This window comes from Labeo rohita, chromosome 21 (assembly GCF_022985175.1).
Source record: "Labeo rohita strain BAU-BD-2019 chromosome 21, IGBB_LRoh.1.0, whole genome shotgun sequence".
Classification (NCBI taxonomy): Eukaryota; Metazoa; Chordata; class Actinopteri; order Cypriniformes; family Cyprinidae; genus Labeo; species Labeo rohita.
In genome coordinates this window covers 9,589,810-9,617,266 of record NC_066889.1, presented here as the reverse complement: position 1 = coordinate 9,617,266, position 27,457 = coordinate 9,589,810, and the positions used below count along the sequence as shown (strand labels likewise).

Below are 27,457 nucleotides of genomic sequence, written 5' to 3'. Positions count from 1 at the left end.
CACAAAATTGTGTCTTCATTGTTTTTGCTGTTTTCCAGCACCAGAGGGCTCATGATGATCCTGTGGCTCAGAAATATACATTCCATGATGTCATCACTGCTGGCCGGGACGCGCCCATCAAGCTAAGGGTCCTACAGAGCCGTTGTCTAGTGCCCGGACTTTACGCCACACACCTACAGCGCTGGCTCACACACTATCACCCCAGTCAGGTATTGAGTTTATATGTATTCATAGGTGCGTTGTGCATTTGAAGATGTTTCTGTGATTTATAATAACCAGTTTGTTTCTATGCAGATCCTGGTCCTGGATGGACAGATGCTGAGAACAGAACCAGCTTCAGTGATGGACAAAATCCAGAAGTTTCTAGGCCTGACGAACACGCTTAACTACCACAAGATCCTTGCGTAAGAAGCTTGTCCCCAAACGCTCAAAGTTTCTCATTTCTCTTTTATGATTGACAATTAAAATAAAGTCATTAATATGCAATTCATTATTGAGCACCTGGAGTGTTTGGTTTAGAGCTGCTTTGAAGTGTTTCACAGTAGTTTCCTCGTCCTGACGGATCCCCTTAGTCTGACAGGTTCATGAGAGTGCTTGTTAATTCCCTGCCTTCTCTATCACCTCATGTACCCTCTATCTTTTTAGTCAACCTCTTCCACTTGTCTCTCTTTCTCTCTCTATCTGTCCTCTATCTCATTCTCGATCTCATGCTGTACCACATAATCTCATAAGCAGTAACATCTGTCAGCCACATCTCCCACTGGACAATGAAGATGGTTTGTCCTGTGGCTGCCTCTCAGGATGCCTTGCTGTGCACCATCTGTTTGTTATGTTCCCTTTTGATTAGGCTGATGTTGAAACATTGCCCTGTTTTTGCTGCCTGTCCTTCATTTTGTCCCTTCCTTCCTGCTGCAGGTTCGATCCGAAGAAGGGCTTCTGGTGCCAGCTGCTAGATGGAGGGAAGACCAAATGCCTGGGGAAGAGTAAAGGGAGGAGATATCCTGACATGGATGTTGATGTGAGATTATGATTCTGGTTCATATTCCTGTTTTAGTTAAAAACATTCCTGTCTTTTTGGGTTTGCTTGACATTACAAAGAGTGTTGGTAGAGACAAAAGGAAAAAGGAAGCTTGTTCAGACATTTTTGGTAATTTGACTCAAATCCCTTCAGTTTTTCTAATCTCCATACCAAAAACTGCATGAAATCTAATTAAAATCAGATTTTCAGAACTACACTACCATTTAAAAGGTTGGTGATATTTTTTTTATTTTTAAAAGAGCTTTCTCATGCTCATTATCACTGCATTTATTTTATCAAAAATACAATAAAAGCAATAATTTTGTGAGATGTTCCTGTGCTGGCAGTCTTCAGTGTCACATAATCTGTCAGAAATCATACAAATATGCTGATTTAGTGTTCAGGAAACAGTTCTTGTTATTATCAGTGTGGAAAACAGTTCCACATACACTACCGTTCAAAAGTTTGGGGTCAGTACAACTTGTAATAGTCTTTGAAGTAGTCTCTTATGCTCATCAAGGCTGCATATATTTGATTAAAAATATAGAAAAAAAAACAGTAATATTGCAAAATGTTTTTACAATATAAAATAATGTTTGTTATTTTAACATACTTTAAAATAGAATTTATTCCTGTGATGAAAAGCTGAATTTTTATCAGCTGTCTTAAGTTTCACATGATCCTTCAGAAATCATTCTAATATGCAGATTTATTATTAGAATGATCAATGTTGGATAATATCAACAGTTGTGCTGCCAAATATTTTTTGGAACCTGTAATTTTTTTTTCAGGATTCTTTCATGAATAACAAGTTTAAAAAGTACAGTGTTTATTCAAAATATAAATATTTTATAACAATGTAAATTATTTATTATTAACTTTTAATAAACTTTTAATTATTAACTTCATACATCCTTGGTGAATAAAAGTATTAATTTCTTAAAAAAAATAAAAAATAAAAAGAAACAATAAAAATGTACTGACCCCAAACTTTTGAACGGTAGTCTAAATGGTCAAATAAGATTTTAATATAAAATAGAAAAAATAATAACCAATAAAATCATATAGCCTAAGATCTACAATCCAATGAAGTCATATACATGTTAACCATACATTGCCCTCCAAAAGTTTGGAAACACCCTAGAAAAGTGGGGTTTTGGTATATATATTATATATATATATATATATATATATATATATATATATATATATATATATATATATATATATTATATATATATATACATATATATATATATATATATATATATATAACCCTGGACCACAAAACCAGTCAGAAGTGTAAATTTCCCAAAATTCATGATACATCAATGAATAAAGAAGCTTTCTGTTGATATATGGTTTGTTAGGAAAGGACAATATTTGGCCGAGATACAACTATTGTAAAATCTGGAATCTGAGGGTGCAAAAAAATCTAAATACTGAGAAAATCCCCTCTAAAGTTGTCCAAATTAAGTTCATAGCAATGCATATTACTAAGTTTTATTTTATTATTAAGTTTTGATATATTTATAGTGGGAAATTTACAAAATATCTTCATGGAACATGATTTTTACTTAATATCCTAAGTAAAAGAAAAATCGATAAATTTGACCCATCCGATGTATTTTTTGGCTATTGATAGAAATATACCTGTGCAACACAAGACTGGTTTTGTGGTCCAAGGTCACATATATTATTAATAATTTATATATATATATATATATATATATATATATATATATATATTTTTTTTTTTTTTTTTTTTTTTTTTTTTTTTTTTTGCTGCTGTTTTCAAAGCACAATGCAAAAATATGACATTTCTGCCACTTTTCCCTCAACGTTCTTCAATCGGAAGCGCAAAACCCAGGAGCACGTATATTTGGTTGCCAGCAACCCACAAAAATAAAAGCTTGCTAATTGTTAGTTTGAACATTTTAAAAATTAGTATAAAAAAGTACATATGATCATTTTATTTTTAAGTTAACTATAAAATAATTGTATTTTTAATACTCCCTTTTTTATTTTAAAAATATAATAGTATTACCACACTTTATTATTTTGTTGATTTAAAAAAAAAAAAAAAAAAAACATGAAAGTGTAATGATATTATTATCCCTTATTAATTTATATTTAGAGTTATATTTTTAATGGCTCTGCGGCCTAGTGCATTCAGACTAGTGTGTTTTCTACAAGGGCACAGCTTCAGTTAGATCTTTTAGCAGACTATGATAAAGAGAGGCTCAGTCGGATGCCGAGGACCTTGATGTTACCTTGAGGCTTCTTGGCAGACACATCAAAGTTAATGAGGGGTGAAAGAACAGGCTGATGTGTCGTGGCTTTGCAGATGCGGTCGCAGTAGCAGCACTCCTGAGAGAAAGAGCTGTACACAGAGCAGGACACTGTAATTTAACACACACAGTCACAGCAGTGTCTTAAGGTTCACAACCTTTTCTAGGCTTGAGGTGTTTGGTCTAATGTCCAGTCAAAGATATTTAGCTGTTTAACATGAAGATATGCGCCGTTTTAGAAATAAATGAGCGATGCATATAATGTTTAAATTAATGAAAATTTAATTCTGTAGAAAATAAGTCTTTGGTGTCATTGCCTAGGTAAATTAAAAAAAAAAAACTGCTAAACAGTTTAAATGCTACAAGTGAATCACATCATTATAGGGTAAAAAGGGGCTAAAGGCACACCGTAAGAAAAAATGTGCTGTTCACTGCGCCTAAAATTATAATTGCAAAAAAATATGTATGTTTGTATTGAACATTTATGGAGCAACAGATTTTGTGAGAACAAATCATAAAAGTCGTTAGTTTTGTTTTTGTTTTGATCTTGTAAATGTATTAGGTGACGCGGGGGGGGGCAAAAGACAGCATGGGGCAAAATAAACACAGTATTGATATAAATACTTTAGCTAAAATAATGTTTTTTTTATTTAATAATGTTAAATACTTTTAATAAAGTTAATACTTGTTCAAAACAACCACTTTAGCAAAGTTTGTACTATTTTCTACTTATTTTGAAAAATAAAAGAATTTATTTTTGTTCAGTAAATATGTTGTCATTAAAATGTATTAATGTAAAAATATATTTTAAAGTACAGAAACAAAATCATTTTAAAAAGTAAAGAATCTGAAAGCATTGAAGATCTCACAATAATTTAATATAGATTTACAGTAGTAACAACATATTTTATTATATGATATGATTAATATCATGTTTTTAAATATGATGGTTTCATTCTAAACATGATTATCTCTCAGATGGACACCCAACATAATATTGATATTTACCATCTGAATCCAACCATGTCATGTCAACAAATGGAAGTCAGCCATAATGATAATTATTGTGCCTTTTAGCCCCAACAGCAGGGGCGTTTTTTGCTCCAAATACCATGCTTTTACGTATTCTTTCGTTATTTAAAAACTGTTGCTTTATCTTAAACAAAATTGAAACTCATTAAGAAGACATTTGTCTCAAAATATATGCATTCATTTTAGCGTTTCTCATTTGTTACATAAATCTACAACATAAGCAAGCACAGAATCAACTTTGCACTGCTGCCTGTGATCACGTCAAGGATCAGACAAATGTTAACGTGCATCTTGAAAAGCGAATGTTTTGGAAAGTGCTACGCCACATATTTGTGCCATCTAGTGGTTTAGAGGAAAATAAAACCAAAGGCGCCTTTTTACTCCATTGTACCCTAATGTACAATAAGAATAAGATTTATAGATAATTTACTCACCCCCTTGTCATACAAGACGTACATGTCTTTCTTTCTTTAGTCGATAAGAAATTGATTCTTGAGGAAATAAATTCAGGAATTATCTCCATATAATGGACTTCAATGGTGCCCCAAGTTTGAACTTCCAAAATGCAATTTAAATGCAACTTTAAATGGCTCTAAATGATCCCAGCCAAGGAAGAAGGGTCTTATCTAGCAAAACGATCATTTTCGAAACAAATTTACAATTTATATACTTTTTAACCTCAAACACTTGTCTTGTCTAAGTCTGTTTTTTTTTTTTTCCAAATACGGTTCAATACGGTCAATACAGTAAAAAAAAAAAAAAAAAAAGAAAAAAAAAAAGAAAATGTCGAAAAACTCCCATCTCGTTTTCTTCCCCAACTTCAAAATTGTCCTACATCGCTGCAGAAGTACCGGCCCAGTGTTTACAAAGTGAACATGCAAAGATCATCAAATGCCCTTTACAAAAAATAAGGTAAAACAGCTGAAGAAGAAAACGAGACGGGAGTTTTTTTAAATACCCTAACTGTATTGACCTGGATTACACAGACTATGCATACGCATCGCAGAGATGAGACAGAACGAGCATTTAAGGTTAAAAAGTATATAAATTGTCAATTTGTTTAGAAAATGTCAGATCGTTTCGCTAGATAAGACCCCTCTTCCTCGGCTGGGATTGTTTAGAGCCATTTGAAGCTGCATTTAAACTGCATTTTGGAAGTTCAAACTTGGGGGCACCATTGAAGTCCACTATATGGAGAAAATTCCTGAAATGTTTTCCTCAAGAAACATAATTTCTTATCGACTGAAGAAAGAAAGACATGAGCATCTTGGATGACAGGTGGGGTGAGTAAATTATCTGTAAATTTTTGTTCTGGAAGTGAGCTTCTCCTTTAACTGTGTTATTAAATTGGTGTTACATTTATGTTAAAGTTTTTTTTAAAAGTCCATTTTAAGTGAGCATCAAATAATTGTCAAGTCACTTTGGATAATCGTCTCTGCTAAATAACTAAATGTAATTGTAGTCTAATCTAAATATAAAAATTGTGAAACTGAATAAATGCACACATAGCTTGTTGTCACACATAAATTTTTGTGCATCACATATGTGCAGAAAAACTGACCCCATCCTCTTCCTCCACAGTCCCGGACCTTCCTGAGAGAGTATTACCATGAGCACAACATTGAGCTCTCCAAGCTGCTGTACAAAATGGGCCAGCCGCTGCCTAGCTGGCTTAGGGAGGAGTTGCTCCACAGCAGGTAACCTGAAGAGGGGGGTGGGGACACACTGGTCAGACTCGGACACCCCTCCTTCTGCTCTTGAGGGGACTCGCCCCCTTGTCCACCCCTGTAAGCCGCCGGCCACGGTGGTCGGTCAAGTATCCTCCAGCGGCTTTGTGGACCTTCAGTTCGGAGAGCTGAGCTTCTAGAGGACAAGTCAGAGAGGTAGAGAAAGATGCGCTTAGGTGCGCTAGTGGCTCTGTTCCATTTTGGAGAACAGTTATGTGCCCAGGACATTGCCCTGGGGTACACCCGCCACAATCCTTGGCTCGAACATGGGATCACAATGGGAGGCTTCCAGAAGACATTCTACTTGTCTGGTGTGTTGAAGTACCAGGAAGACATAATGTCAGAACAAATGGACATGCAATATGGGAGAAGAGGGCACATATTTCTTTTGACGGAGCTGTAGGACATCAGTCCGCAACAGATAAATAAGTGCCAGGGTGGTATCTTAAAGTCAGACTTTGTTTGTTTTTTTTGGTTAAATATTCTTTTAACACTCATTTCATGTGTTGTGTTGCACAACACAAGGCTGTTCGCCTTGTAGTTTCATTCTTCTGTTTTAAACAGTTTTATTTCATAGGATATTGAGCCCATTCATTACAGCTGCACCCTCCGGGCTTAAAATGTGACATTTAAAGGTGAAATTTCATTACGATGTATTTATGGCTATTAGTTGCGAATCCACAGGACAGCTTAATAATGCGTGATAAATTGTGGTACTAAAACACAGATAAGCTACATCCATAATCAATGTGACTGTAAATATGAAACTGTAAAAAAGCTGGGTATGTTTTTGGCCCGTTACATGTGCAGTAACTGCCTTAATGCAGCTTTATCAAGCCAATTACGGATAATTCACTAAAGTATACAAGCTGACGTGTTTTGACAGGCCTCAAGGGGCTAATCATTTTACTCTTAATTCGAATGATGAATGTCGAGAACTGGACCCATGTGTTATTTTGGCATTATATCACAAATCTCACTGGAGCGTTAAGTAAGGGTATTGCAGTTTTAATAGTGGTTCATAAAACCTGTCCGCCAGTTATCTTTTATCACTTTTTTTAATGTTGTTTTAATGAATGTTTTACCCTTTTTTCAGTTTTTTTATGCGTTTAGCATATCACAGCATCTAATCATGTTTCATTCAGGGTTGTCATCAGAATGTGTCCAGGAATGTATTGCCTCTAAGAGACCATTTTAAAAGGCCGTTTTATATGACTTGTGTTCTGTGGGAGCTGTTGACTGCTACTGAACCGTATGAATTACACCCATGAATGTAAGCAAGGATGCTATATAATAGACACAATGCCTTTTCGGTGGCAGGCAGGGCGATCCACGGAAAGCTCCACAAAGCCCCTTAACCTAGTCGCTGGGGCTGAATTAAACCACTGCGCTAATGGATTTCATTTCTCTTGCTGCTGAAATGAGAAGTCATGAAACGAACCCAAATCTCATTTTATGTATAACATAAAAATAATTGGATTTAATTTTGTTCCCTTCTGTTTTTCATTCGTCTTTGAAAGGTTTTTGTGCACTTTCTTCCATACTTCCATGCACAATTTACACCAGACTCACTTCACGCAGCGTATATCAGTCTCCTCGAACAGCTGTGTGCCTCTACAGTCGATTCAGGTGCGTCCTTTGGTCAAGCGTTTTCATAATGACACTTGTGAGTTCTGGAAACAAAAGGCGCCAAAAAGTACAAATTCAACTATCGTTGATGATTAATCACCCCTGCTATTCCCTGCTACAGGATGGACACTCGGGAAGGGGTTTGGCAATATTACAGATGGAGAACTGACAGTATCTCAGAGCGTTTATTTTCTATAATACAGATTTTATTTGTAAAAATTGTACAACCCTTAATTTTCTTCATTGACCTCGAAGTATGATGCTTGAGAAGCACAATGTTTGTGTTGTTGATTCAAGGAGTGGAAAAGCGTACAATGCATATCTTGTGTGCAGGGATGTCACTTCACACAAAGATTTTGCACCAGTCCACAGGAAGACTTTTGGGTCCACAGAGCATTTTGTATTACCAGTAACTTTTACAGATAGTTTTACTTGGTTTTGGTTCAAATGTAAGTAGTTTACAACTGTCTGCGGTACAGAACCATGCACCTTACATGCTGCTCTCGGATTCGTCATAATCACACACGTGTAATGTTCTTCTTTTTCTTTATCATTATTTAGTATTCCTGCTCCCAACTGACAACCGACAACTGACATCTAATAATGCAATATTGTGTTTCCTGGTAAAATGGGAAGTTTTGCACCAAGCACAAAATTATGTTTAAATAAAATTTGTCGCAGTGTACAGAACCCATTTATTTTGAGTGAATGGAACAGAGAGAGATTATAAAATATGAATGAACTAGTTATGAATTTTTTTTATAAATCGACCTCACTCACACAGACATGCTGAGAGTCCCCATGACTTTCACACTGCCAATATTGTGCTTTCTGTATCATAATGTAAGGTATGAATAGATAGAATAAAATAACTGTAAGGAAATAATCATCTGGACTGTACAATCAAACCTACCGTTGTTAATATTTTTTATTGTTGGTAGCCAATATTTTTGTGATTAATTTGCAAATAAAGAAACCACTGTCTTTTTAGTTTTTTGTCTTTATTAAGTACAAATATTCAGTGAGTAAATAATACACACACATATATGCTTGTATATATTTAAGATATTAAAAATATATATGTATATATGCATACTGTATATGTATAATTCATGTTTGAGCTTTTAATTTATGGTTTAGACATTGCAGTACAGTACAAATTAGTGAAGTGAAATATTACCTAAGGAAAGGGACCAATTATGAGTAATAACTTTTTATGAAAAATCATTATTGTGATTATCACCACTTTTCGTAAGTTGCTCAAATCACATCTAAGATGATAAATCTTTAACACTTTCATATGCAGAGCTGGGTATTAACTGATTACAGGTAATCTGGAATATGTAATCAGATTCCAAAAATTAAGTACTTGTAATTAGATTAAACTACATTTTAAAATACTTGTAATCAGACTACAGTTACTTTTTTATGGATTACATGATTACATATTATTTACACAATAGCAATAAATTATTAATCATTTATTGATTCTTCCTAATTTTCCCTCTTTTTCATCTTTTACATTTTCCTCTCTGTATAGCCTACCGCTTACATACTTTCAAAAATTTTTCAGGTTTCATGGACATGCGCATAAAGATCAGTAATTATTCAGGTGGTGACAGCATTTGACCACAACAATGCATCAGCTAATGCACACATTGATTTTTATTTGAATTATCACTCTGTAGGTTATTTCTGTCTTTAGGCTTTTGTCTTTCAAACACATTCAAATGCACAAATTCACACAGACTTTTTGTCATCTGATGCTCTTTCGCCTAATATATTTACTTGAAGTATTCCTGAGATTTTAAATTAAATATTTTAATGATCATATTTGCATGTTCATGTTTCTCATGACATGCAGGTAATTTTTTTTATTGATTTTAAAATTATTTACATTTTTTTTTTTTTTAAAAGTTCCTTAACGAACACCAGTTTGGGAAACCTTGGCGTAATATAATGTTTAATGTACTTTGTGTTGTTTATAACAACGAATAGAATCTATTTTCTTAATTTTTGTGTTTTTATGTCAATATGGTACAATATTATCCTATTTAAATCAATGTGATAAATAAATTGGTCAAAAGTAATCTAAACGTAATCTAAAAGTCGTCTAATTATATTAAAATGTGTAATGTAATGGATTATGTTACTAACTACTTGTCATGCAATTTGGAATTAGTAACGGATTACATTTTGTAAGTAATCTACCCAGGTCTGTTCATATGATGGGTTGTATGAAATTAATATGCATCACCATAAATACAATGCCCTCCACTAATGTTGGCACCCTTGGTAAATATGAGCAAATGTGGCTGTGAAAATAAATCTGCATCATTTATCTTTTTGATCTTTCATTCAAAAAATTCACAAAATTCTAACCTTTCATTGAAGTAAAACAATTGAAAGTGGGAGGAAACTATGTTTTTCTCCAACGCATGTTGGCCACAATTATTGGCACCCATACAAATTCTAAGTACAAACAAAGCACAAAGTACAAAATCTCTTATGCTTCTTTCTATTAATATTTTTTTTTTTTTTTTTTAAACACCAGAGTGACTGGGAGCATGACATTGGCCAGCCATGACTTCCTGTTCCACAGGATTATAAATATGAGAAACACAAAGACAAAGTTCACTTAAAGAAGTCCACTTCCAAAACAAAGACTTACATATAATGTACTTACCCCCTTGTGAGATGTTCATGTCTTTCTTTCTTCAGTCGTAAAGAAATTGTTTTTTGAGGAAAACATTTCAGCATTTAATGGACTGCTATGGTGCCCCGATTTTGAACTTCCAAAATGCAGTTTAAATGCAGCTTTAAATGATCCCAAATGCGGTTGTAAATGATCCCAGCCGAGAAAGAAGGGTCTTATCTAGTGTAACGATCGGTTATTTTCATAAAAATAATTCAATTTATATACTTTTTAATGTCAAACACTCATCTTGTCTTACTCTGCTTGAACTGTTTTTTTCTGGTTCATGACAGTTAGGGTATGTCGAAGAATTCCCATTTCATGTTCTCCCTCAACTTCAAAATCGCTCTATGTTGTTGTTTTACCTTTTTTGTTAAGGGTGTTTGATATTCTTTGCATGTTCACTTTGCAAAGACTATGTTGGTGCTTCTGCAGCGATGTAGGATGATTTTGAAATGACGTTTGAAGTTAAGGGGGAAAAATACATTTAGAGTTTTTCGACAAACCCTACACAGAGTTCAGGGAGAGTAAGACAAGATGAGCGTTTGAGATTAAAAAGTATTTAAATTGTATTTTTAAAATGAAAATAACCAATTGTTTTGCTAGATAAGACCCTTCTTCCTTGGCTGGGATCGTTTACAACTGCATTTAGGATCGTTTGAAGCCACATTTAAACTGCATTTTGGAAGTTCAAAATTGGGGCACCATATCAGTCCATTATATGAAGAAAAATGCTGAAATGTTTTCCTTAAAAAATATAATTTCTTTACGACTGAAGAAAGAAAGACATGAACATCTTGGATGACAAGGGGGTGAGTCCATTATATGTGAATCTTTGTTTTGGAAGTGGACTTCTCCTTTAATCATCCATCACAATGTGTAAAACCCTCATGGGTTTGGTGCAAACTGGGATAAAATATACGCTCTGGTACCCCACGGTTAAATATACTGCTAGATGTTTAATGTTGTGGGCCTATTTTTCTGCTGGAGGTCCTAGACATCTTGTTCAGAATCATGCCATCATGGATTATATCAAATACCAACACACAAAAAATCTAAACCTGACTGCTTCTGTTAAAAATCTTATAATGGGCTGTAGTTGGATCTTCCATCAGAACAATAATTCAAAACAAACATCAAAATCAACACAAAAATGTGTCACTGAGCACAAAATGAAGCTTCTGCCATGACCGTCCCAGTTCTCTGACCTGAACCCAATAAAAAAAGGAGTGGGGTGAACTGAAGAGAAGAGGCACCAACATAGAGCTGAAGGATCTGGAGAGATTCTATATGAAGGAATGGTCTCTGATCTCTTGTCAGGTGTTTATGTTAAGACAGAGCTTTAATGTTAATAGTAAAGATTAAGAAATATGGATGTAATCTACATTTTAAAAGAAGCATCTTTCCATACGGATTAGCAGCCTTGCAGCTGATCCTTGTCCTATGAAACACTGGTGTGTCACTGGTTGGTATGATATTTATAACAAACATAAACTACAGCTGCATCTCAATCTGTCAGCGGCAGGGCATCTGTGAGCATGGCTTGCATCCACATCACACACTCATCAAAGCAGAGTGCATATTGGCCAGAGCCGTACACTCCATCATTCTGACACTGCCAATGAGCCGCTACATTAACCACAGACTGTTCATTTACATTTGGAAGGCAGAACACTCTTAGTATGGCCACAGTATAAATGGCCTGTGTGGCTTGTTTTAGTAGATGAACATGCAATATAGACACACATACTGTCCTAAAACATTTGTCATTTTAATGAAGCCTGTTGTTATTGACATAGGCAGTACGGATAAATGTCAGAAGACAGTGTAGCCTATGGTGAAATCATTTATTTGTTAGATATATTTTTACCTGGGGTGCAATCTTGATCTTCCAATGAGGATCATGTTTCAAAAACAGCATAATACATGATATATTATATACATATTTGTTGCCTTTGCAACATTGGTCTAAGAAAAGAGAAATAGAAAAACAAAATCTGTCTTGCCGCTGACAAACAGTATTTTTTTGCCCCTTAACAAAATCACATGAACCATGAAAATAATTAGCAAACATGGTAGGTTTTTTTTGCATACATGTGGTATAATAAATGTATAGTATAGTTAATACAGTACTCTTATTCTACAGACTGAAATATTTTGTTCTTATTGCATGTCTTTTAAATATTATTGTTATTATTAAAGGTAACATGATAATAAAGTCATGTTTTTAATCTAAGGTGTTGCATGTGAAAACTGTTTAAATGTTTAAGTATTTGTGATATCTGTGTACAACATACAGAAAGACCCATTTTCACCGGACAAAACAAAGATAAAAGCATGAATAGGACAAGAGTGACTTTATGACTTGAGTATATAACTTGAAGAAATAAAGCTATACATACACAGAAAAACACTGCACATATTAAACAGAGATTGTGTTGTAAACAAGTGGGAAAGAAAGTAATAGAAGGTACAAGTTCACGGGGACTTTTATTGTATATACATTACATTATCACTTCCGCTTGTGGAAGTTGAACTTTCAACCCGGCAGCGATTATTCCTTCCTTTCCTGTTTCGGCCTCGATCAGAGACACACATAGGTAAGATAATATAGTTTCAATCCAACAAAATCCTACCTTTATTAAAAGTGTTACAAACAAAATTAGACTTCAGTAACGTTCCATAACACTTCACGCACCAATAGAACAGGATATTACTTTCATAAATAGTGATAAATTTGATATTTTAGTCGGATAATGAATGTTGCTCCAGCGGGGTCCCGCTCCATATTGGTCTCGCTAGCGGAGCTGCATGAGGTGCTGTAGTTTTGTACATTTAGAGCAGATACGCTGTGCTGCGCTATAATTTGTATGAGAAATATGGTTAGTTTTGTCGTACAAATCGATAAATGTCTCGGTTTAAAATATTCTCAACGTTTTAGGACTGAACTGCTAATTGACAATGTAACGTTAGCTTTGTAAGCCCCCATTTGGCGTCTAAAGGAATATTGTCGAGGAATCCTTGGGCTTCTCAGGGTGTTTTTCTTATTATTTCATTATTGTTTGTTCGCATTTGACGTTACGTCCGTTGGTATAACACTATGTCTAGCCTGTTTAAACTCTCAGTAGCACACCAGCAGGTTTGCAAGAAGATGCTAACGTTAGTCCAGTGGCCTCAAACTCAATTCCTGGAGGGCCACAGCTCTGCACAGTGTAGCTCCAACCCTAATCAAACACACCTGATCCAGCTAATCAGGATCTTTAGGATTATTAGAAACTTCCAAGCAGGTGTGAGGTGTTGGAGCTAAACTCTGCAGAGCTGTGGCCCTCCAGGAATGGAGTTTGAGACCACCATGCTAGTCTGTTTTCAGTCAAATGCTTTAGAGTATTTTGTTAAAAAGTGAAATGTTTAACTTTATTCTTAGATCTCAGGGTTAATTATCAAAAGACCTATTTTTGATTTGATTTTTTTTGAAGTTGACCTAACTGTTGAATGTTGGTATTTTTCAGCAATGGCACCTCGCAAGGGTAAGGAAAAGAAGGAAGAGCAGGTCATCAGCCTGGGACCTCAGGTTGCCGAAGGCGAGAATGTGTTTGGAGTCTGTCACATCTTCGCATCCTTCAACGACACCTTTGTGCACGTCACTGACCTTTCTGGCAAGTAAGTACCCCAAAAACATGGAAGAGGATCTATGCACACAAAAAGCACAAACGTATTGCTCTGAACATTTATAGTATTTCACCCAAAATGGATATTGTAATGTAGTTATGCTGTCGTTTTCCCCCATCAAAAATACATTGAAAACAACTTGTTTAAAACTATAAGTGAATGTATACTGCAACTGTCAAGCTCCAAAATACGGCAGCTGACAGTAGTTTATTGTAAGCCTTGCGATTTAGCTTTGACCAAACGAATAGCTTTTTCGCAGACTTCAGATACTTTTCTTACTCATTACTTATCCCATGGTTATTTTTTTTCAATTTTTTTCATCTTTTGAGTTGCAATCTATAAACCAAATCAACCAGCTACAAGGTGAATCGCAACATTAGAAATGTTTGATTTGAAACGCATAATTGAAGAAAATTACGAACTTGCAGATTGAAATAATTAAAACAGATTTTATAGAAAATTGTGGTGTATGATTTTAACAGACTCTGCTTTTTTTTTAGCTTCAAACTATGATTCTGTCCAGTCAAATAAACTTAATTATTTGAAGATGACAAAAAAAAGATGTCAGTGTATGCTTGAACAGCTCACATCCCATTAATCAGTGGCAGTGATGCTATCAAACTAAAAATTGTTGATTTAAGGTTGCTGATTATGTATATAGTAAAATGTTTGCTTTTATTGTAAAATGTATATACAAATTAGTTTTGGTAGTGTCATTTGTAGTGCTTCATGGGTGTGGGTAGATGCTAAAGCACTTCTTTTATGATGCTGCATTATTTGATTGTTGTGATTTTTCTAATTAGATATTAGATTTATTTATTTTTTTTTGATAATCATGACTAATATAGTTTTCCTGCAGGAATTCTATTGATTTCAACAATCAATCCCCCTATGGAGAAAATGAATGGGATTTTTACTTCTAGAACTTATGGAACAGTTCCTAACCAACCGGTTTCTTTGGTTCTCAAATCAAATATGGCTTTTAGATGCATCACATCAGGCTTTGCATCAGTGACTTTTGCAGAAAGACATAACTTTAAGAGAATAAACCTTTGCTTATCATCATTTAATTGTAAATAGTAATGCCTTTTACGTTCATGTAAAAAAAACAAAAAACAAATTGTGTAGGTTTGGAACCCTGTGAGGTTGACTACTTTTAATTTTTGGGTAAACAAATTCCTTTCAGGTTAGGTTTCTTTTTACACATTTTGGTGGGTGATCATCTTCTGAATGAGTTTTCTTCCCTCTTCATTTTCAGAGAAACAATCTGCCGTGTGACTGGTGGGATGAAGGTTAAGGCCGACAGAGACGAGTCCTCTCCTTACGCTGCTATGTTGGCAGCTCAGGATGTGGCTCAGAGGTGCAAGGAGCTGGGAATCACTGCCCTGCACATCAAGCTGAGGGCCACTGGTGGAAACAGGTGAGGCCCTGAATGCACAAAACATTTACAAAGACTCAAATGTCATGATCATGAAACTGGATATGAGTTTATGGAAAGAAAGTACATAAGCATAAGCTTGCATCATGATTAACTTGCTTTTTTCCCTCTCTTAAGAACCAAGACACCTGGACCAGGAGCACAGTCTGCCCTCAGGGCTCTGGCTCGTTCCGGCATGAAGATTGGCCGTATTGGTATGTTAGCACTAGCACTGCCATCTAGTGGTGCCTTTTCGCCTGTTCAGTTTAAACCTGTTTTTGTGAGGAGGTCTCATTCACTATCATTTTCTTCTACAGAGGACGTCACCCCCATTCCATCGGACAGCACCCGCAGAAAGGGAGGTCGTCGTGGACGTCGTCTGTAAACTATTGGATTTTTTTCAGAATAAAACGCCAAATAATACTTTTGCCTCCTGTCTTCATTAAAATGACTGCAGTGCCAAAAGCATAAAGACTGGACTATTCAGTCTCCTTTAGCTGATTACACGTCTGACCGGTTTGGTGTATCTGATGCCTTCTTGTTTATTTTAAAACTGAATGAACCCTAGGGGATTACCAAGGAAACATCATCATTCAAATTATGCCAGAACAATTGATTTCCTCATTGCAGTATTTTTTTTTTTTTTTGGTAGTGTAGAAGTGTAAACGAAAAATGAGGAAACTTAATGTGTATTTTAAGTATTGTGAACAGATCTAATACTTTGTTGCTTTCTCTCATTTATGGTTGTATAAACTAGATATCACTAGCTGTAATTCACTTGTGGAGCATTTATGTGCTTGGAAAAATCAAGAAACAATTGAAAGTGAAAGCCTTTGCGTTTTTAAAGGCGTAGTTCACAAAAAGAATATAAAATATTTACTCTCCCTCAGGTTGTCCAAAACCTGCTTGAGTTTCTTCTGTTAAGGACAAAAGAGATTTTAAACAATGTTGGTAACCTTAGAGTTGCTGATAGCTGTTGACTCCAGAAGTAATTGTTTTTCCATACTATTGAAGTCAATGGCTACCAGCAACTGTTTGGTTACTAACATTCTTTAGAACATCTTTTGTCATTAATACAGGGCTCCCACAGATACTTTAAAGTTTGGCAATCTGAAAAAAAAAAAAATCAAGGCCCTGTAAAGTTTTTGAAAATAAACGTACATAGAAACAGGTCTTTACAAGTGCTTGCATTTATTTTGTGCAATAAGTCTTCTGGAGAAGAAAAATCTATATTATTCCCTGCAGTCCGCTAATGTGTTATTTCGCCAACACTTCGTGGCCGATGCATACTATCTTGCTTGATTTACGCACATTTACGCGTTGCGTTAACTTTACATGAGCTTAAGCTCTTTTCAATAAAATCCATGCAAAAGTTAATATCAGGTCATTTTAGAATACAGGATGTGTATTCTTCAGTTTTATGCAAAACAGAAATACAAGAAGTAGAATATAAGATCTCAGTCATATGGCCAAAAAAAAAAAAAAAAAACTTTTTTGCATAGCGACACATGAAAACTGTAACAATGTATCTTACAAGCTAACTCCATGTAACCTTGCTCTCACTTGAAATGTGTCCCCACATTCAGTCCTTGAATTTGAGGGTATTGGACCTGGAAAGTCCTTAAAAGGTCCTTGAATTTGAAGTAAACCAAGGTGTTGGAACCCTGTAATAGAAGAAACTCAAGCAGGTTTGAAACAACTGGAGGGTGAATAGATAATGACATAATTTTCATTTTTGGGTGAACAATCCCTTTAATGTGTATTTTCAGTATTTCAGTAAGAATTACGATGTATCCTGCTGTGTATAATTTTATATTGAGAAAAAAAAAAGCTACATTACAACTTCCTAGCAAATTTTTCAGGTTGATACTGTAAAAGGTCTTCTGAGTTTTTTGTTACAATAACAACACAAGTACCGTCATTGTTTATCATATTATTAAGCGTTAATATTTCAAAAGGTTTGTTTAAAAACGTTTTAGATTTTAAAGACAAACCTCAGAAAACCTACTTCCCCCTTTTAATATTTCGGACACTGATATAACTAGCAGGTGAAACATGCGGAAACAGTACATTCAAGTTCACATTTGTCTGACAACTGATGATGCAGCCCGCCAAATAACCAATGAAATGACAAACTCGCTTTGCTCCAGACACTTTCATCCGAGTGCCGCTCCTGAACTCTCAGTTCTCACATTTTCACATTAGAGCGCTGTTCGAAAAACCCCTTTGAAAACTGACAAAATTTTGAGAACTCTTTCGGACTACTGATCAGAAATGTCCACCGACGGAAACGAGGCACCACTTATCAGAGCTCCAAGTGAGCAAACTTCAATCAACATGGGACCTCAGGGAAGGTGAGGTTTTTTTAGTTGTTTTTTTTTTTTGTTTGTTTTGTTTTGTTTTGTTTTTATGTTAAATCTTATTAATTTTTCCCAGTTAAATGTGTTAAAAATAAATGTCACTGAGTATAAAGAGCCGTTTTGAGTGATTCCTTCAATAATTAGGCAGAAAAAAATGTGTAATATGTTTTTTTTATATAATACTTCTGTGTATATTTACAGTCCTCACTGTCAGTGTTTCACTTAAAACGGAACTAAAATAATAAAAATAAATAAAAATAATGCATTACGTGTTATAATGTGTGAAATATATGTTGTGAAATTTTGTTTCTGTTGAAAAGTGCAAACTGCGTATTTGCCTCCTTTTAAATGATTACGCATCATTGCTCACATTACATATCTGATTCATAATTCAGTACAAATGAAATGTCCGGACCCTCATATTAGATTTTCTTGCGCTTTCAAGAGAAATATTTAATAAAACGTTTACTTTAATGTAAACCAGTGTTTTTTTTTTTTGTTTTTTTTAATCAAACTTTCTGCCCACTGTTTTTAAAGAATGCCTTCAAATAATTTGATAGTATTTTATATTCCACCACTGCATTTCGCTCATTTGAATACACTGGTCTTGTTTCCTAGCAGATCTAGCAATCAGGTCCTGAAGGTGGCAGGAGTGACTCTGCTGGCTGGCATTTTGATCGCAGGTCAGGCCTTCACTGCCTACATGGCATACAACCAGAAGGAGCAGCTCAACGTCCTGGAGAGACGCAGCGACCGCCTGCATGAGATCAGCCGCAAGTCTGGTCAGCAAGCTTCATGTCTTAATATCTTTATTTTGTGGGCTTCTCTTCATACCACCTTTTAAACCACCCCTAACCCATTACCACTGATGTCCTCTAATGAAAGCACAATAATACCTTCTTTCTTCCTATTTTTTGTACAGTCATGCGTGCCCCCATGCAAATGCATCTCCCAATGGCCTCCCTTGCTCTGAAGTATGAGGATGAGCCTGAGGAGAAGAAGGTAAAACTCATTTCCTCTCCTCTTGAATGTGTTTTAATGTGGGCTGGCGGCCACTTGATGTCAGGATTGAGTCAGCAAACTAAATCAATTTTTAAAGCAGCGTTTCTCATATGGTTTTGCTTTAGAAATGATGAATATCAAAACAGAATAAATGGAAACATAAAATTCTGTGGAAATATATAGCTTTTCTCATCTGAATCATGCATTTATTTGTCATTATGCTCTATTTTTCAGGACTCCTCAAATCCCAAACCAGGTATCAAGATATTGCCATTTCGAATCAAATTATTTCTCAGCCGTTTTGTGTTCTTTGCTCACTCAGTTATGTATTTTCTGTCCCACAGAGCTCACCCAGTGCCAGAAGGAGGCTACAGGGGAGATCAAGACTCTCCTGCCATCCTTCCGCCCCAAGTGTGATGAGAACGGAGACTATCAGGCCCAGCAGTGCTGGGAAGAGACTGAATGGTGCTGGTGTGTGGACAAGAACGGCGCTGAGATTCCTAATTCTCTGACCAACAGCAGTTCTCTTCAGTGTTCAGACTTCAATTCTGGTATGAGCTGAATATTCGTTTTTTAAATGGTCATAGAAATTATACTGTAGCATACATGACCTATTCACATTAATTATATTATGTCAAGAGTAGCAAATGTGCTACATCTTCAAAAAGAAAGAGCTTCTTTCCTCTTTGCTTCACATAATTTAACGTGTTTACCTGAGAATAGCATTCTCAAAATCATTCTGGTAGTTCACTGACTTCTAATAAAGCAAATTAATTCTGTTTCTGTCCTACACTCTTCAAACATCTGTTCAGTTGCTTTAAAGAAATCCAGTATTTAGAAACTGCAAGGAATTATTTGATCTGACTTGCATATTTCATTTAGCAGTTTGACATTTTAAATGTTATCAGTGGTTTTTGTAACTCTAATATAAATTATGTTTCACTATTCCTTATTTTAGCTGATAAAATGGTGATGGTGCCTCTGGTGGGGACAGATGGCCAGTGAAGAGGAGCAGTGAGGAGCATTTAAAACATAAATATCACTTTCTGCCATTTTGAACTTTAACAGTTGTACTTTCACATTCACTTTAGATTAATGGCTTGGTTTGAGGTAAACATCTTCAGTCAGTTGATTCAGATATTTTGATGTCACAATAGCAGAAATCTCAAATAAAGTTAATTGTGTTTTGTATTGTACTGGTAATTATTACAGACTTTAGTAGATTAGCTTCAGCAGTGTTGACCTTTAATGAAAAACTTTAACTTGATAGAACTGTACTATTGCTTTTTTTATTTTCATTTCTTTTTTCAACTAACCTTTAATGTCCTTTTATTGTGAGTGTACTAAGAGAGATATGTAATATACAGAAGGATGAAACTGGATGATGGATAGCTAACAAAGATGGACAATAAATTAATTACTAACTATTTGTGTTCACTGTGTCTGATTTAGACAAATTCCTGTAATTTCAAGTTGTATGAGAAAGTCTAAAAGCTGATGTAAATTTGGAATTTTTAGATTTTTTAAATTAACCTTTATATTTAAGGCTAGAACACATACACACAGAAATGCCAAAAATTGAAACAAAAGTTGGAACTCTATTTACAGCTGAAAAGAGATTACAAATCAGCAGAGCTGCGTGAGAAAGACACTAACCAAATACAATCTGAGTGATCACTGTCTGGTCACTCAGGGACGGCTCAATACCATAGTTTTGGCTTCGGTACGATACCAGAATGTGATACCTTGGTATCAATACTAAATTGATACCATAGGTGACAAATAACTAGCTGAGTTAAGTTCAAGATAAGTGAATTGAAAAGAGTTTAGTAAGTAATGTTAACATACTAAAAATGTATTTGTTCATTTATCATTTATAACTAATTATTGACCTAGATTAGTAAGTGCTGCAATACTGTAAGGTCAGCTTACCTAGTGAATTTTAACAAAGGCTGCTTTACCGTAAAGTGTTATTCTAACAGTCAAAGTATTCAAAATCGCGTTATGATCTCTTTCTGTCTTTTTGTTTTTAGATTTTAAACTCAGCCAAAGAAAAAGCATATGATTTACACATATTATAGTAATGCTTGCATACACGTGCAGTAAGGTCAGCTGGTTCACCTTTATTATCTGTTCTGTATGCAAAATATTGCAGAATTTCACATCTACTGTAGTCTTTATTTACTAGTTTCAAGTGCGTTGATGGAGTTTCATCAGTTTGTGATGTTTACAAGTTGCCAAGTACTGCTCACTGCAGAGCCGAATCGCCTCCAGCTTCCCCCCTCTGGATGTCCAGCTCCACCTCTGTATGAACTAATGGGTGGAGTTATGTTTAGGATAGGGTAAGGGGTAGGGTTAGGGTGTGGTTAGGCGTCTATCTCCACCTCCAGCGAGGGGGAGCTAGAGCTCCGGCTCCTCCCATTTGGCTTTGCAGCGTTTCCCAGCAATTTGGGAAGCACTACAGGTGAGCTTCGGAACAGCAGCATATAAAATACTGAATTGATCAAAATGATAGTCTCAAACCATTTGAAATAAAATATATACCAGTATTTTTTCAGTACCAGTATACCGCGCATCCCTACTGTCTGGCTTTAGAAAGAGGACGGCACAGACTGTGCACACTAAACTTTGCTCTCAGAGAGCAGTGAAAACTGAAGAACACTTCCTGTTGCACTATGATCACTATCAGAACATTCTAAAAAATTCAACAAATAGCATCTAATTTTATGGCTCTACCAAATATGGCTCTAATATATTTTAAGATCAGCAAGTGCAAGTTTTTTTTCTTAACATGTTTGAATGTATGTACATTTTTTTTGTCCTATGTTTTTCAACTGCTTACACACATTTTCAAAACGTTACACACAAATCCAAGAATTGCACACAAAAAATGCCTCACAACTTATGCAAAATGAAGCACTGTATTCAAAATATTACAAACACATCTCAAAAGCAAACATTTGTCTTATGTTGCAAACACCTTTGCCATAATATTATATTTTTGGATATCATATACACAAAGGTCTTCTTTCATGAGCTCCTATGTACAATTCTCTACAAGATTGAAAGTAATTGTCAGAGAGATGTTGAAATATTCACAGTAAACCAAGAAAGCAAGATTAAAGTAAACCGAATAAAGATTGCAACTTTTACTGTAAACATTTGTGGTTGTAAATACAGTATTACACAGTACGAAAGAAAAGAAATACACTACCAGTTTTTGAACAGTAAGATTTTTAATGTTTTTTAAAGAAGTCTCTTCTGCTCACCAAGCCTGCATTTATTTGATCCAAAATACCTCAAAAGCAGTAATATTGTAAATATTTTTACTATAAAATAATAGTACACACACCAGTACCTACAAAAAAGTCCCCCAGTCTGAAACCCAACAGGAAGTCTGTTATTTAGAATTTTCTCTGCAAGTTTTGTGTCATTTTTGCCATTTTCAGGCATTGTATTTAAACAAACTCCTGATCTGCTGTATTTCGGATCACATAAATGCAGGCTGGGTGAACAGAAGAGAATTAAAAAAAAAAAAAAAAAAAAAAAAAGTTGTTAAATAGTAAACATATTTTACAATATTACTGATTTGCTGTATTTCGGATCACATAAATGCAGGCTGGGTGAACAGAAGAGAATTAAAAAAAAAAAAAAATCTTACTGTTCAAAAACTTTTGACTGGTAGTGTACATCAACCATGCGTAGTTGGACAAAAACCAAACATCATTTTAAAAAAGGTGATTATTCCAAGGCCTATTCTAAAGCCATGACTGGTTGGTGGTAAGTAAAGCAATGAGTGTTTGCACATGTGAGGAGTTAGCGTGAGGCACTGGTGAATTAGAGAGGCATTTTGAATGGCTGTGTTTGAAAAAGGAAATCAAGATATTTCCTGTGAGATTTTTGTGTGTTAAGGCAGAGAATTAGTGTATGGATTTGCAGATTTTGTGTGTGGTTCTGGTGTTTAAGTTAAGAAATTGTGTGACAAGTAAAGATTTTGTGTGTAAGCAGTTAAAAATATAACTGTAACCATTTTCTTATTTCTTGTTTATAAAACATTTATTCATTTATTTAGTGATTAAGTATTATTTTATTCAATCGCCAAAGCTTTGGCAAAACTGATCATCTCAATAAATCTCATTTGAATTTTAGAGAGAGAGAGTTCTGATGGCATATGAGGGGTGCATATGGGATTTTATAAAAGGATATTGGATTCTATATCATGGTCTGGAATTCCAAAACATGTTCAAGGATTTGTCTCTTTGCCTCTTACTTTTTCCTATAAGAAAATATTTGCCATACATTTTCTAAACCCAGTTTAAGGTTTTATTCTTTAAATTACAACATTTTAAAAACTTCTTGGTAAAACGCATGCAAAGTATATAAACTCTTCTAACAATATATTACACATTATGGTAATAATATTAGAAGACAAGCCAAAGAAAAAAACTTTACTTACATAAATCAAAGAAAAAAATCCTATTATTCAAAACTATTCTTTTGAAATCATTCTTTACATAGAAAAAGCATGCATTATGATATGGATTATGATTTAAAACCACACCACTGAATTCAATACTCCATCTGAAAACTAACTGCACGAAAAGCAGCTTTCATCCTCTAACTGGACTACTTCATGTTTTTTATTTCACTTCCAAAAGCTGACTTCCATTAATGTTTATTACAAGCAGAAGTGGAAGAGCTGAATGTGGTAAAGTGCAACATTTATTTATCCAACAGCTATTTAAAACGCTTCAGCTACTCAAGTCCAGCAATTTTTGACATTTGAAAAGTACAAGAATTGTTCAATGGCAAACATTATTTACAGAGTGTGTTGATTCTGATTGTTCACCTGATTTTGTGCAAACCTCTGTTTAAAAAAACAATTATTGGAAAAAATATGTAACAGACAGAACATTAACACTTAAAGCATATTAAGCACTGATAACATAGTTTTGGCCATTTGTACAATCATAAGGAATTTAGGTGTATTTCAAAAAAGCTGTTGTAACACAGACCTAACTAATTTTAAATAGAAAATAACCTAAAACTGCTAACCTGAGAAGCATAATTATTTTAGACACCAAAGTATCATCTAAATACATCCAGTTATTCTATGTGGTCTGATGACTGGCACCTCAGTTGAGGTACAAGATTAAGTTCCCGGATAAGGCACCATTTCTGAGATGTTACACTGGCTCCCTCTATCTCTTCTTGAATGAGCTGAAGTAACTTTTTATGGTCTGCTCAACGTTAGGCACTTGATAGCTCTGAGCGGCATAAATGCCTGTGCAGGTTCCTACAAGAACTCCCAGGACTGCAGAGGAACGGAACTTTGCCACCACATAGCCAGCCAAAAAGCCTTTGAGGAAGGGAGAACTGAGCACACTTCCACCCTAAATTGAGGAAGAGGGGGAAAAAAACCAACAGTGAGTGAGAGAGAAACTTGAACACAGAACTTCATAAATAAAAATGATCATATGGACCCTTTTCACATTTATGGGCTTGGAATGCAAATTCTAAATATTGACTCTCCAAAGTAGGAAAAACGCAGAGGGTATAGCCGCTATATAGAGTGCAACAGTTGGGTTCTGAAAGCAAAAATCCCATTGACTTTCTCCATAGAAGAAATTATTTTTAACGAGATATTATAAACCTTTAAAACAAACCTACTGTGAGCTACAAGGTTGTTAATCAATTGTATGCGCTTCTGTTAAAACCATCTCCCCAGATTATTTTAACTCATTTTTTTAAACAATTATGTTTAACATAGAATTTTCTAGTGATAAACAACAATCTTTGTAAAAAAAAAAACACAAGCCATCTGCACCAAAAGAACTCTGCCCTACACTGACATTTTGCAACACGCATAAAACATATTGTTTCTACATACATAATCAAAATCTTTAAATCAACAGTTTTATATTTAGCCATTGTTTTTATTTCTGTTGTTCTTGTGATTGTAGTTCTTTCCCTCAATGAAGTCATTAAGTACACAATATTGTACACTACCAGTCAAAGATTTTTGAACAGCAAGATTTTTAATGCATTTTAAAGTCTCTTCTGCTTACCAAGCCTGCATTTATTTGATGCAAAGTGCAGCAAAAACAGTAACATTTTGAAATATTTTTACTGTTTAAAATATTTGTTTTCTATTTGAATACATTTTTTAAAACGTTATTTATTCCTGTGATTTCAAAGCTGAATTTTTAGCATCATTTCTCCAGTCACGTGATCCTTCAGAAATCATTTCTAATATTCTGATTTGCTGCTCAAAATTTTTTTTTTTATTAATATGATGATGTTGTTATGATGCAGCGGAGTAGAGTTTTTTCAGGATTCTTTGATAAATATAGTTCCGAAAAACAGCATTTATCTGTAAATGTCGTTATCATCACTTCTGATTAACTGAGAGCATGCTTGCTAAATAAAAGTATTAATTTCTATAATTTCTTAAAAAAAAAAAATAAATAAAAAAATAAATAAAAATAAATAAATAAAATAAAATAAACATTATACTGACTCCAAGCTTTTGAATGGTATAGTGTATAATGTTACAAAAGCTTTTTATTTCAGATAAATGCTGATCTTTGGATCTTTTAATTCATCAAAGAATCCTGAAAAAAAAAAAGACTCAACTGTTTTAAATATTGATAATAATAATAATAATAATAATAATAATAATAATAATAATAATAATAATACCAATAGTAAATGTTTCTCGAACAGCAAATTAGCATATTAGAATGATTTCTGAAGGATTCAGATAGAAAGTTTGTGGTGTTGTAGTGGTTAGTTAATGCCTTTTCACTCTTCAATAAAGACTTTGTAAAACTTTATGGGAACTAGATGGGCATTGTTGCACTCTCTAGGTGCATTCACTAGGTTATTTATTTATTGATTGATTGTAATTTAATACCAGGGTAAAATAAGTATACAGCTATTAAAAATAGATTACTATTTTTTTTTTTTTTTTTTTTTTTTAATGAAAATTTAAAGATTATACTTTTTTGACGTTATTTGCTGCCTAAAGGTGTCATCAAATTAAGTAAAAAAGGGTCCACTGCTGAGAAATCTGAAGTCTTGCCTGTGGAACCCCAACTCCGACTTCATCCTCCACCCGACGCTGAATGTTATCGAGCTGGTCTTTAAGGAGAGACAGGTCTTTCAGCTGCCTAAATGGATCCTGATCAGAAAACATAAATACTGAACAACTAGCAACAAACCAACCATCATAGTTGTGGCTAATGGGACTGTCAGCAATATGAGTCATCACGGGTGTGCCAGCAGAAATGGCATTTTAATTCGGCGCCATCTATCATACATGTTTCCGTAAAGTAATGTTAAAGAGCATTTAAAGATACGGATAAAGAGTAAGTTTTTCCACATAACAGACAGATATCTGACAGAGAAAACACATGTACTGCTGTCTACTGAACTTGCAACAATTTGACCACCGAAAACAATACGAAACAGCAAATTTTGTTTTCTTTCCGTGATCTCACAGCAAACAAATGCTATGCAAAATAGCTAAACAGTAATCCAGGGCAGCATTAAAATTACAGAACAGAAAGTGACTTATGAAACGTCTATGTAAGTTTGCTGCCACACCAACCTTGTCCGCCATGTCTGCTTGCGTGAGATCAGAGATCCTGAGCTCGATTGAGCAACCTAAAACACATATCGGCTTCAGATCGCGCTCTAAGTTTGATTACAAGGGTCTGTCTCATACTCGGTTTGTAAATAAGTCGGTCTAATAGGTATATAATATAATATGTGACCCTGGACCACAAAACCAGTCATAAGGGTCAATTTTTTGAACTGGAGATTTATACATTATGTGAAAGCTGAATAAATAAACTTTCCATGGATGCATGGTTTGCTATGATAGGACAATATTTGGCCGAACCTCAAAGACGACCTTCTAATTCCAAGCTTCTAATTAGCTAAATCTTCTAATTCTTTAGCTAATGTATTTTTTATATTTATTAATGATCTTTTACAATTGCATTGTTCTTCATAAACACCTTGAGAACCATTATTAAATTGAGATAATCCTTTAATATTTATGGTAATGTGCTCAAGTCACAGACTTCAACATGCAGCATGTGAATCACAACAATGGTAACAATTCAATTGTATTTATTTTTATTAATTGTGACAATAACCATTTTATTATTTTATTTTCTCTTTTTGTTGTGCTACTACTGACACAAGTCAGTAAATAAAATTAGCAAATAAAAACAACAACTATGTGTAGCTATACTAAGTCAAGCGTAAGCCTAAAGTAAATGATTAAGTACCCTCTACAGTTCTTTTTTAGTTACTAGAACTCTCGTGCAAGTAAACTATACTAAGCATTTGTCAATACAGCATACTATTCCTATTTCACTTTACTTAGTTTTTTTTTAAGGCAATCGGTTTGCATGCCTTTTTTAAGTAAGCCCAACTAATTAGATTTTACAGTGTTATTATCTATTAATATAGGGGGAAAAGTATGCAAATATGGGGTTCAGGCAGTTAAGGTTAATTGGGACATTTTTCATCTCAAAGGCAAACGGTGTTACAGTTTACCTGACAACCCTACTTAAATGCAGGCACTGAATTATTTCAAATTACA

General features: G+C 34.5%; 4 protein-coding genes across 7 annotated transcripts in view; 3 read left to right on the top strand and 1 right to left on the bottom strand.

The window, feature by feature from the left end:
• The window catches only part of ndst1b (N-deacetylase/N-sulfotransferase (heparan glucosaminyl) 1b), a 106,876-nt gene extending 98,189 nt beyond the window's left edge, over positions 1-8,687 (top strand). For both annotated transcript variants that reach the window (XM_051092710.1, XM_051092711.1), the window contains exons 13-16: positions 39-209; positions 295-404; positions 916-1,018; positions 5,923-8,687. In XM_051092710.1, the coding sequence (XP_050948667.1) occupies positions 39-209; positions 295-404; positions 916-1,018; positions 5,923-6,042 (504 nt within the window). In that variant the 3' untranslated portion in view covers positions 6,043-8,687. The remainder of the gene's footprint in view (positions 1-38; positions 210-294; positions 405-915; positions 1,019-5,922) is intronic.
• Positions 8,688-12,855: 4,168 nt separating this feature from the next.
• rps14 (ribosomal protein S14) lies at positions 12,856-15,901 on the top strand. Its single transcript, XM_051093889.1, has 5 exons — positions 12,856-12,992; positions 13,902-14,052; positions 15,320-15,481; positions 15,617-15,693; positions 15,796-15,901. Exons 2-5 carry the CDS (start codon positions 13,904-13,906, stop codon positions 15,861-15,863), a joined length of 456 nt encoding a protein of 151 aa, XP_050949846.1. The 5' UTR covers positions 12,856-12,992; positions 13,902-13,903; the 3' UTR covers positions 15,864-15,901.
• Positions 15,902-17,629: 1,728 nt separating this feature from the next.
• Positions 17,630-20,267, top strand: cd74b (CD74 molecule, major histocompatibility complex, class II invariant chain b). Of its 2 annotated transcripts, none has more exons than XM_051093749.1 (6): positions 17,630-17,832; positions 18,457-18,620; positions 18,761-18,840; positions 19,075-19,096; positions 19,185-19,391; positions 19,799-20,267. In XM_051093749.1, exons 1-6 carry the CDS (start codon positions 17,753-17,755, stop codon positions 19,843-19,845), a joined length of 600 nt encoding a protein of 199 aa, XP_050949706.1. In that variant the 5' UTR covers positions 17,630-17,752; the 3' UTR covers positions 19,846-20,267. The 2 variants fall into 2 exon arrangements, with proteins under 2 accessions (XP_050949706.1, XP_050949707.1); XM_051093750.1 differs by having other exon boundaries at positions 17,631-17,832; positions 18,460-18,620.
• A 3,273-nt stretch (positions 20,268-23,540) lies between these two features.
• LOC127151952 (SLC35A4 upstream open reading frame protein) lies at positions 23,541-26,509 on the bottom strand. Of its 2 annotated transcripts, XM_051092311.1 has the most exons (3): positions 26,453-26,509; positions 25,925-26,023; positions 23,541-24,233 (listed from the first exon to the last, which is right to left on the bottom strand). In XM_051092311.1, exons 1-3 carry the CDS (start codon positions 26,462-26,464, stop codon positions 24,042-24,044), a joined length of 303 nt encoding a protein of 100 aa, XP_050948268.1. In that variant the 5' UTR covers positions 26,465-26,509; the 3' UTR covers positions 23,541-24,041. The 2 variants fall into 2 exon arrangements, with proteins under 2 accessions (XP_050948268.1, XP_050948266.1); XM_051092309.1 differs by lacking the exon at positions 26,453-26,509 and having other exon boundaries at positions 25,925-26,038.
• Positions 26,510-27,457: the final 948 nt, after the last annotated feature.

Bases quoted from the DNA above. Each gene is read 5' to 3' on its own strand.
- LOC127151952 (XM_051092309.1), bottom strand. From the start codon at position 26,038: ATGTTTTCTGATCAGGATCCATTTAGGCAGCTGAAAGACCTGTCTCTC. The intron at 24,234-25,924 runs GCAAGACTTCAG...TCCTCAATTTAG, and splicing joins TCGGAGTTGGGGTTCCACAG to GGTGGAAGTGTGCTCAGTTC.
- cd74b (XM_051093749.1), top strand. From the start codon at position 17,753: ATGTCCACCGACGGAAACGAGGCACCACTTATCAGAGCTCCAAGTGAG. The intron at 17,833-18,456 runs GTGAGGTTTTTT...CTTGTTTCCTAG, and splicing joins AACATGGGACCTCAGGGAAG to CAGATCTAGCAATCAGGTCC. The intron at 19,392-19,798 runs GTATGAGCTGAA...TCCTTATTTTAG, and splicing joins GTGTTCAGACTTCAATTCTG to CTGATAAAATGGTGATGGTG.
- rps14 (XM_051093889.1), top strand. From the start codon at position 13,904: ATGGCACCTCGCAAGGGTAAGGAAAAGAAGGAAGAGCAGGTCATCAGC. The intron at 14,053-15,319 runs GTAAGTACCCCA...CTTCATTTTCAG, and splicing joins GTCACTGACCTTTCTGGCAA to AGAAACAATCTGCCGTGTGA. The intron at 15,482-15,616 runs GTGAGGCCCTGA...CCCTCTCTTAAG, and splicing joins AGGGCCACTGGTGGAAACAG to AACCAAGACACCTGGACCAG.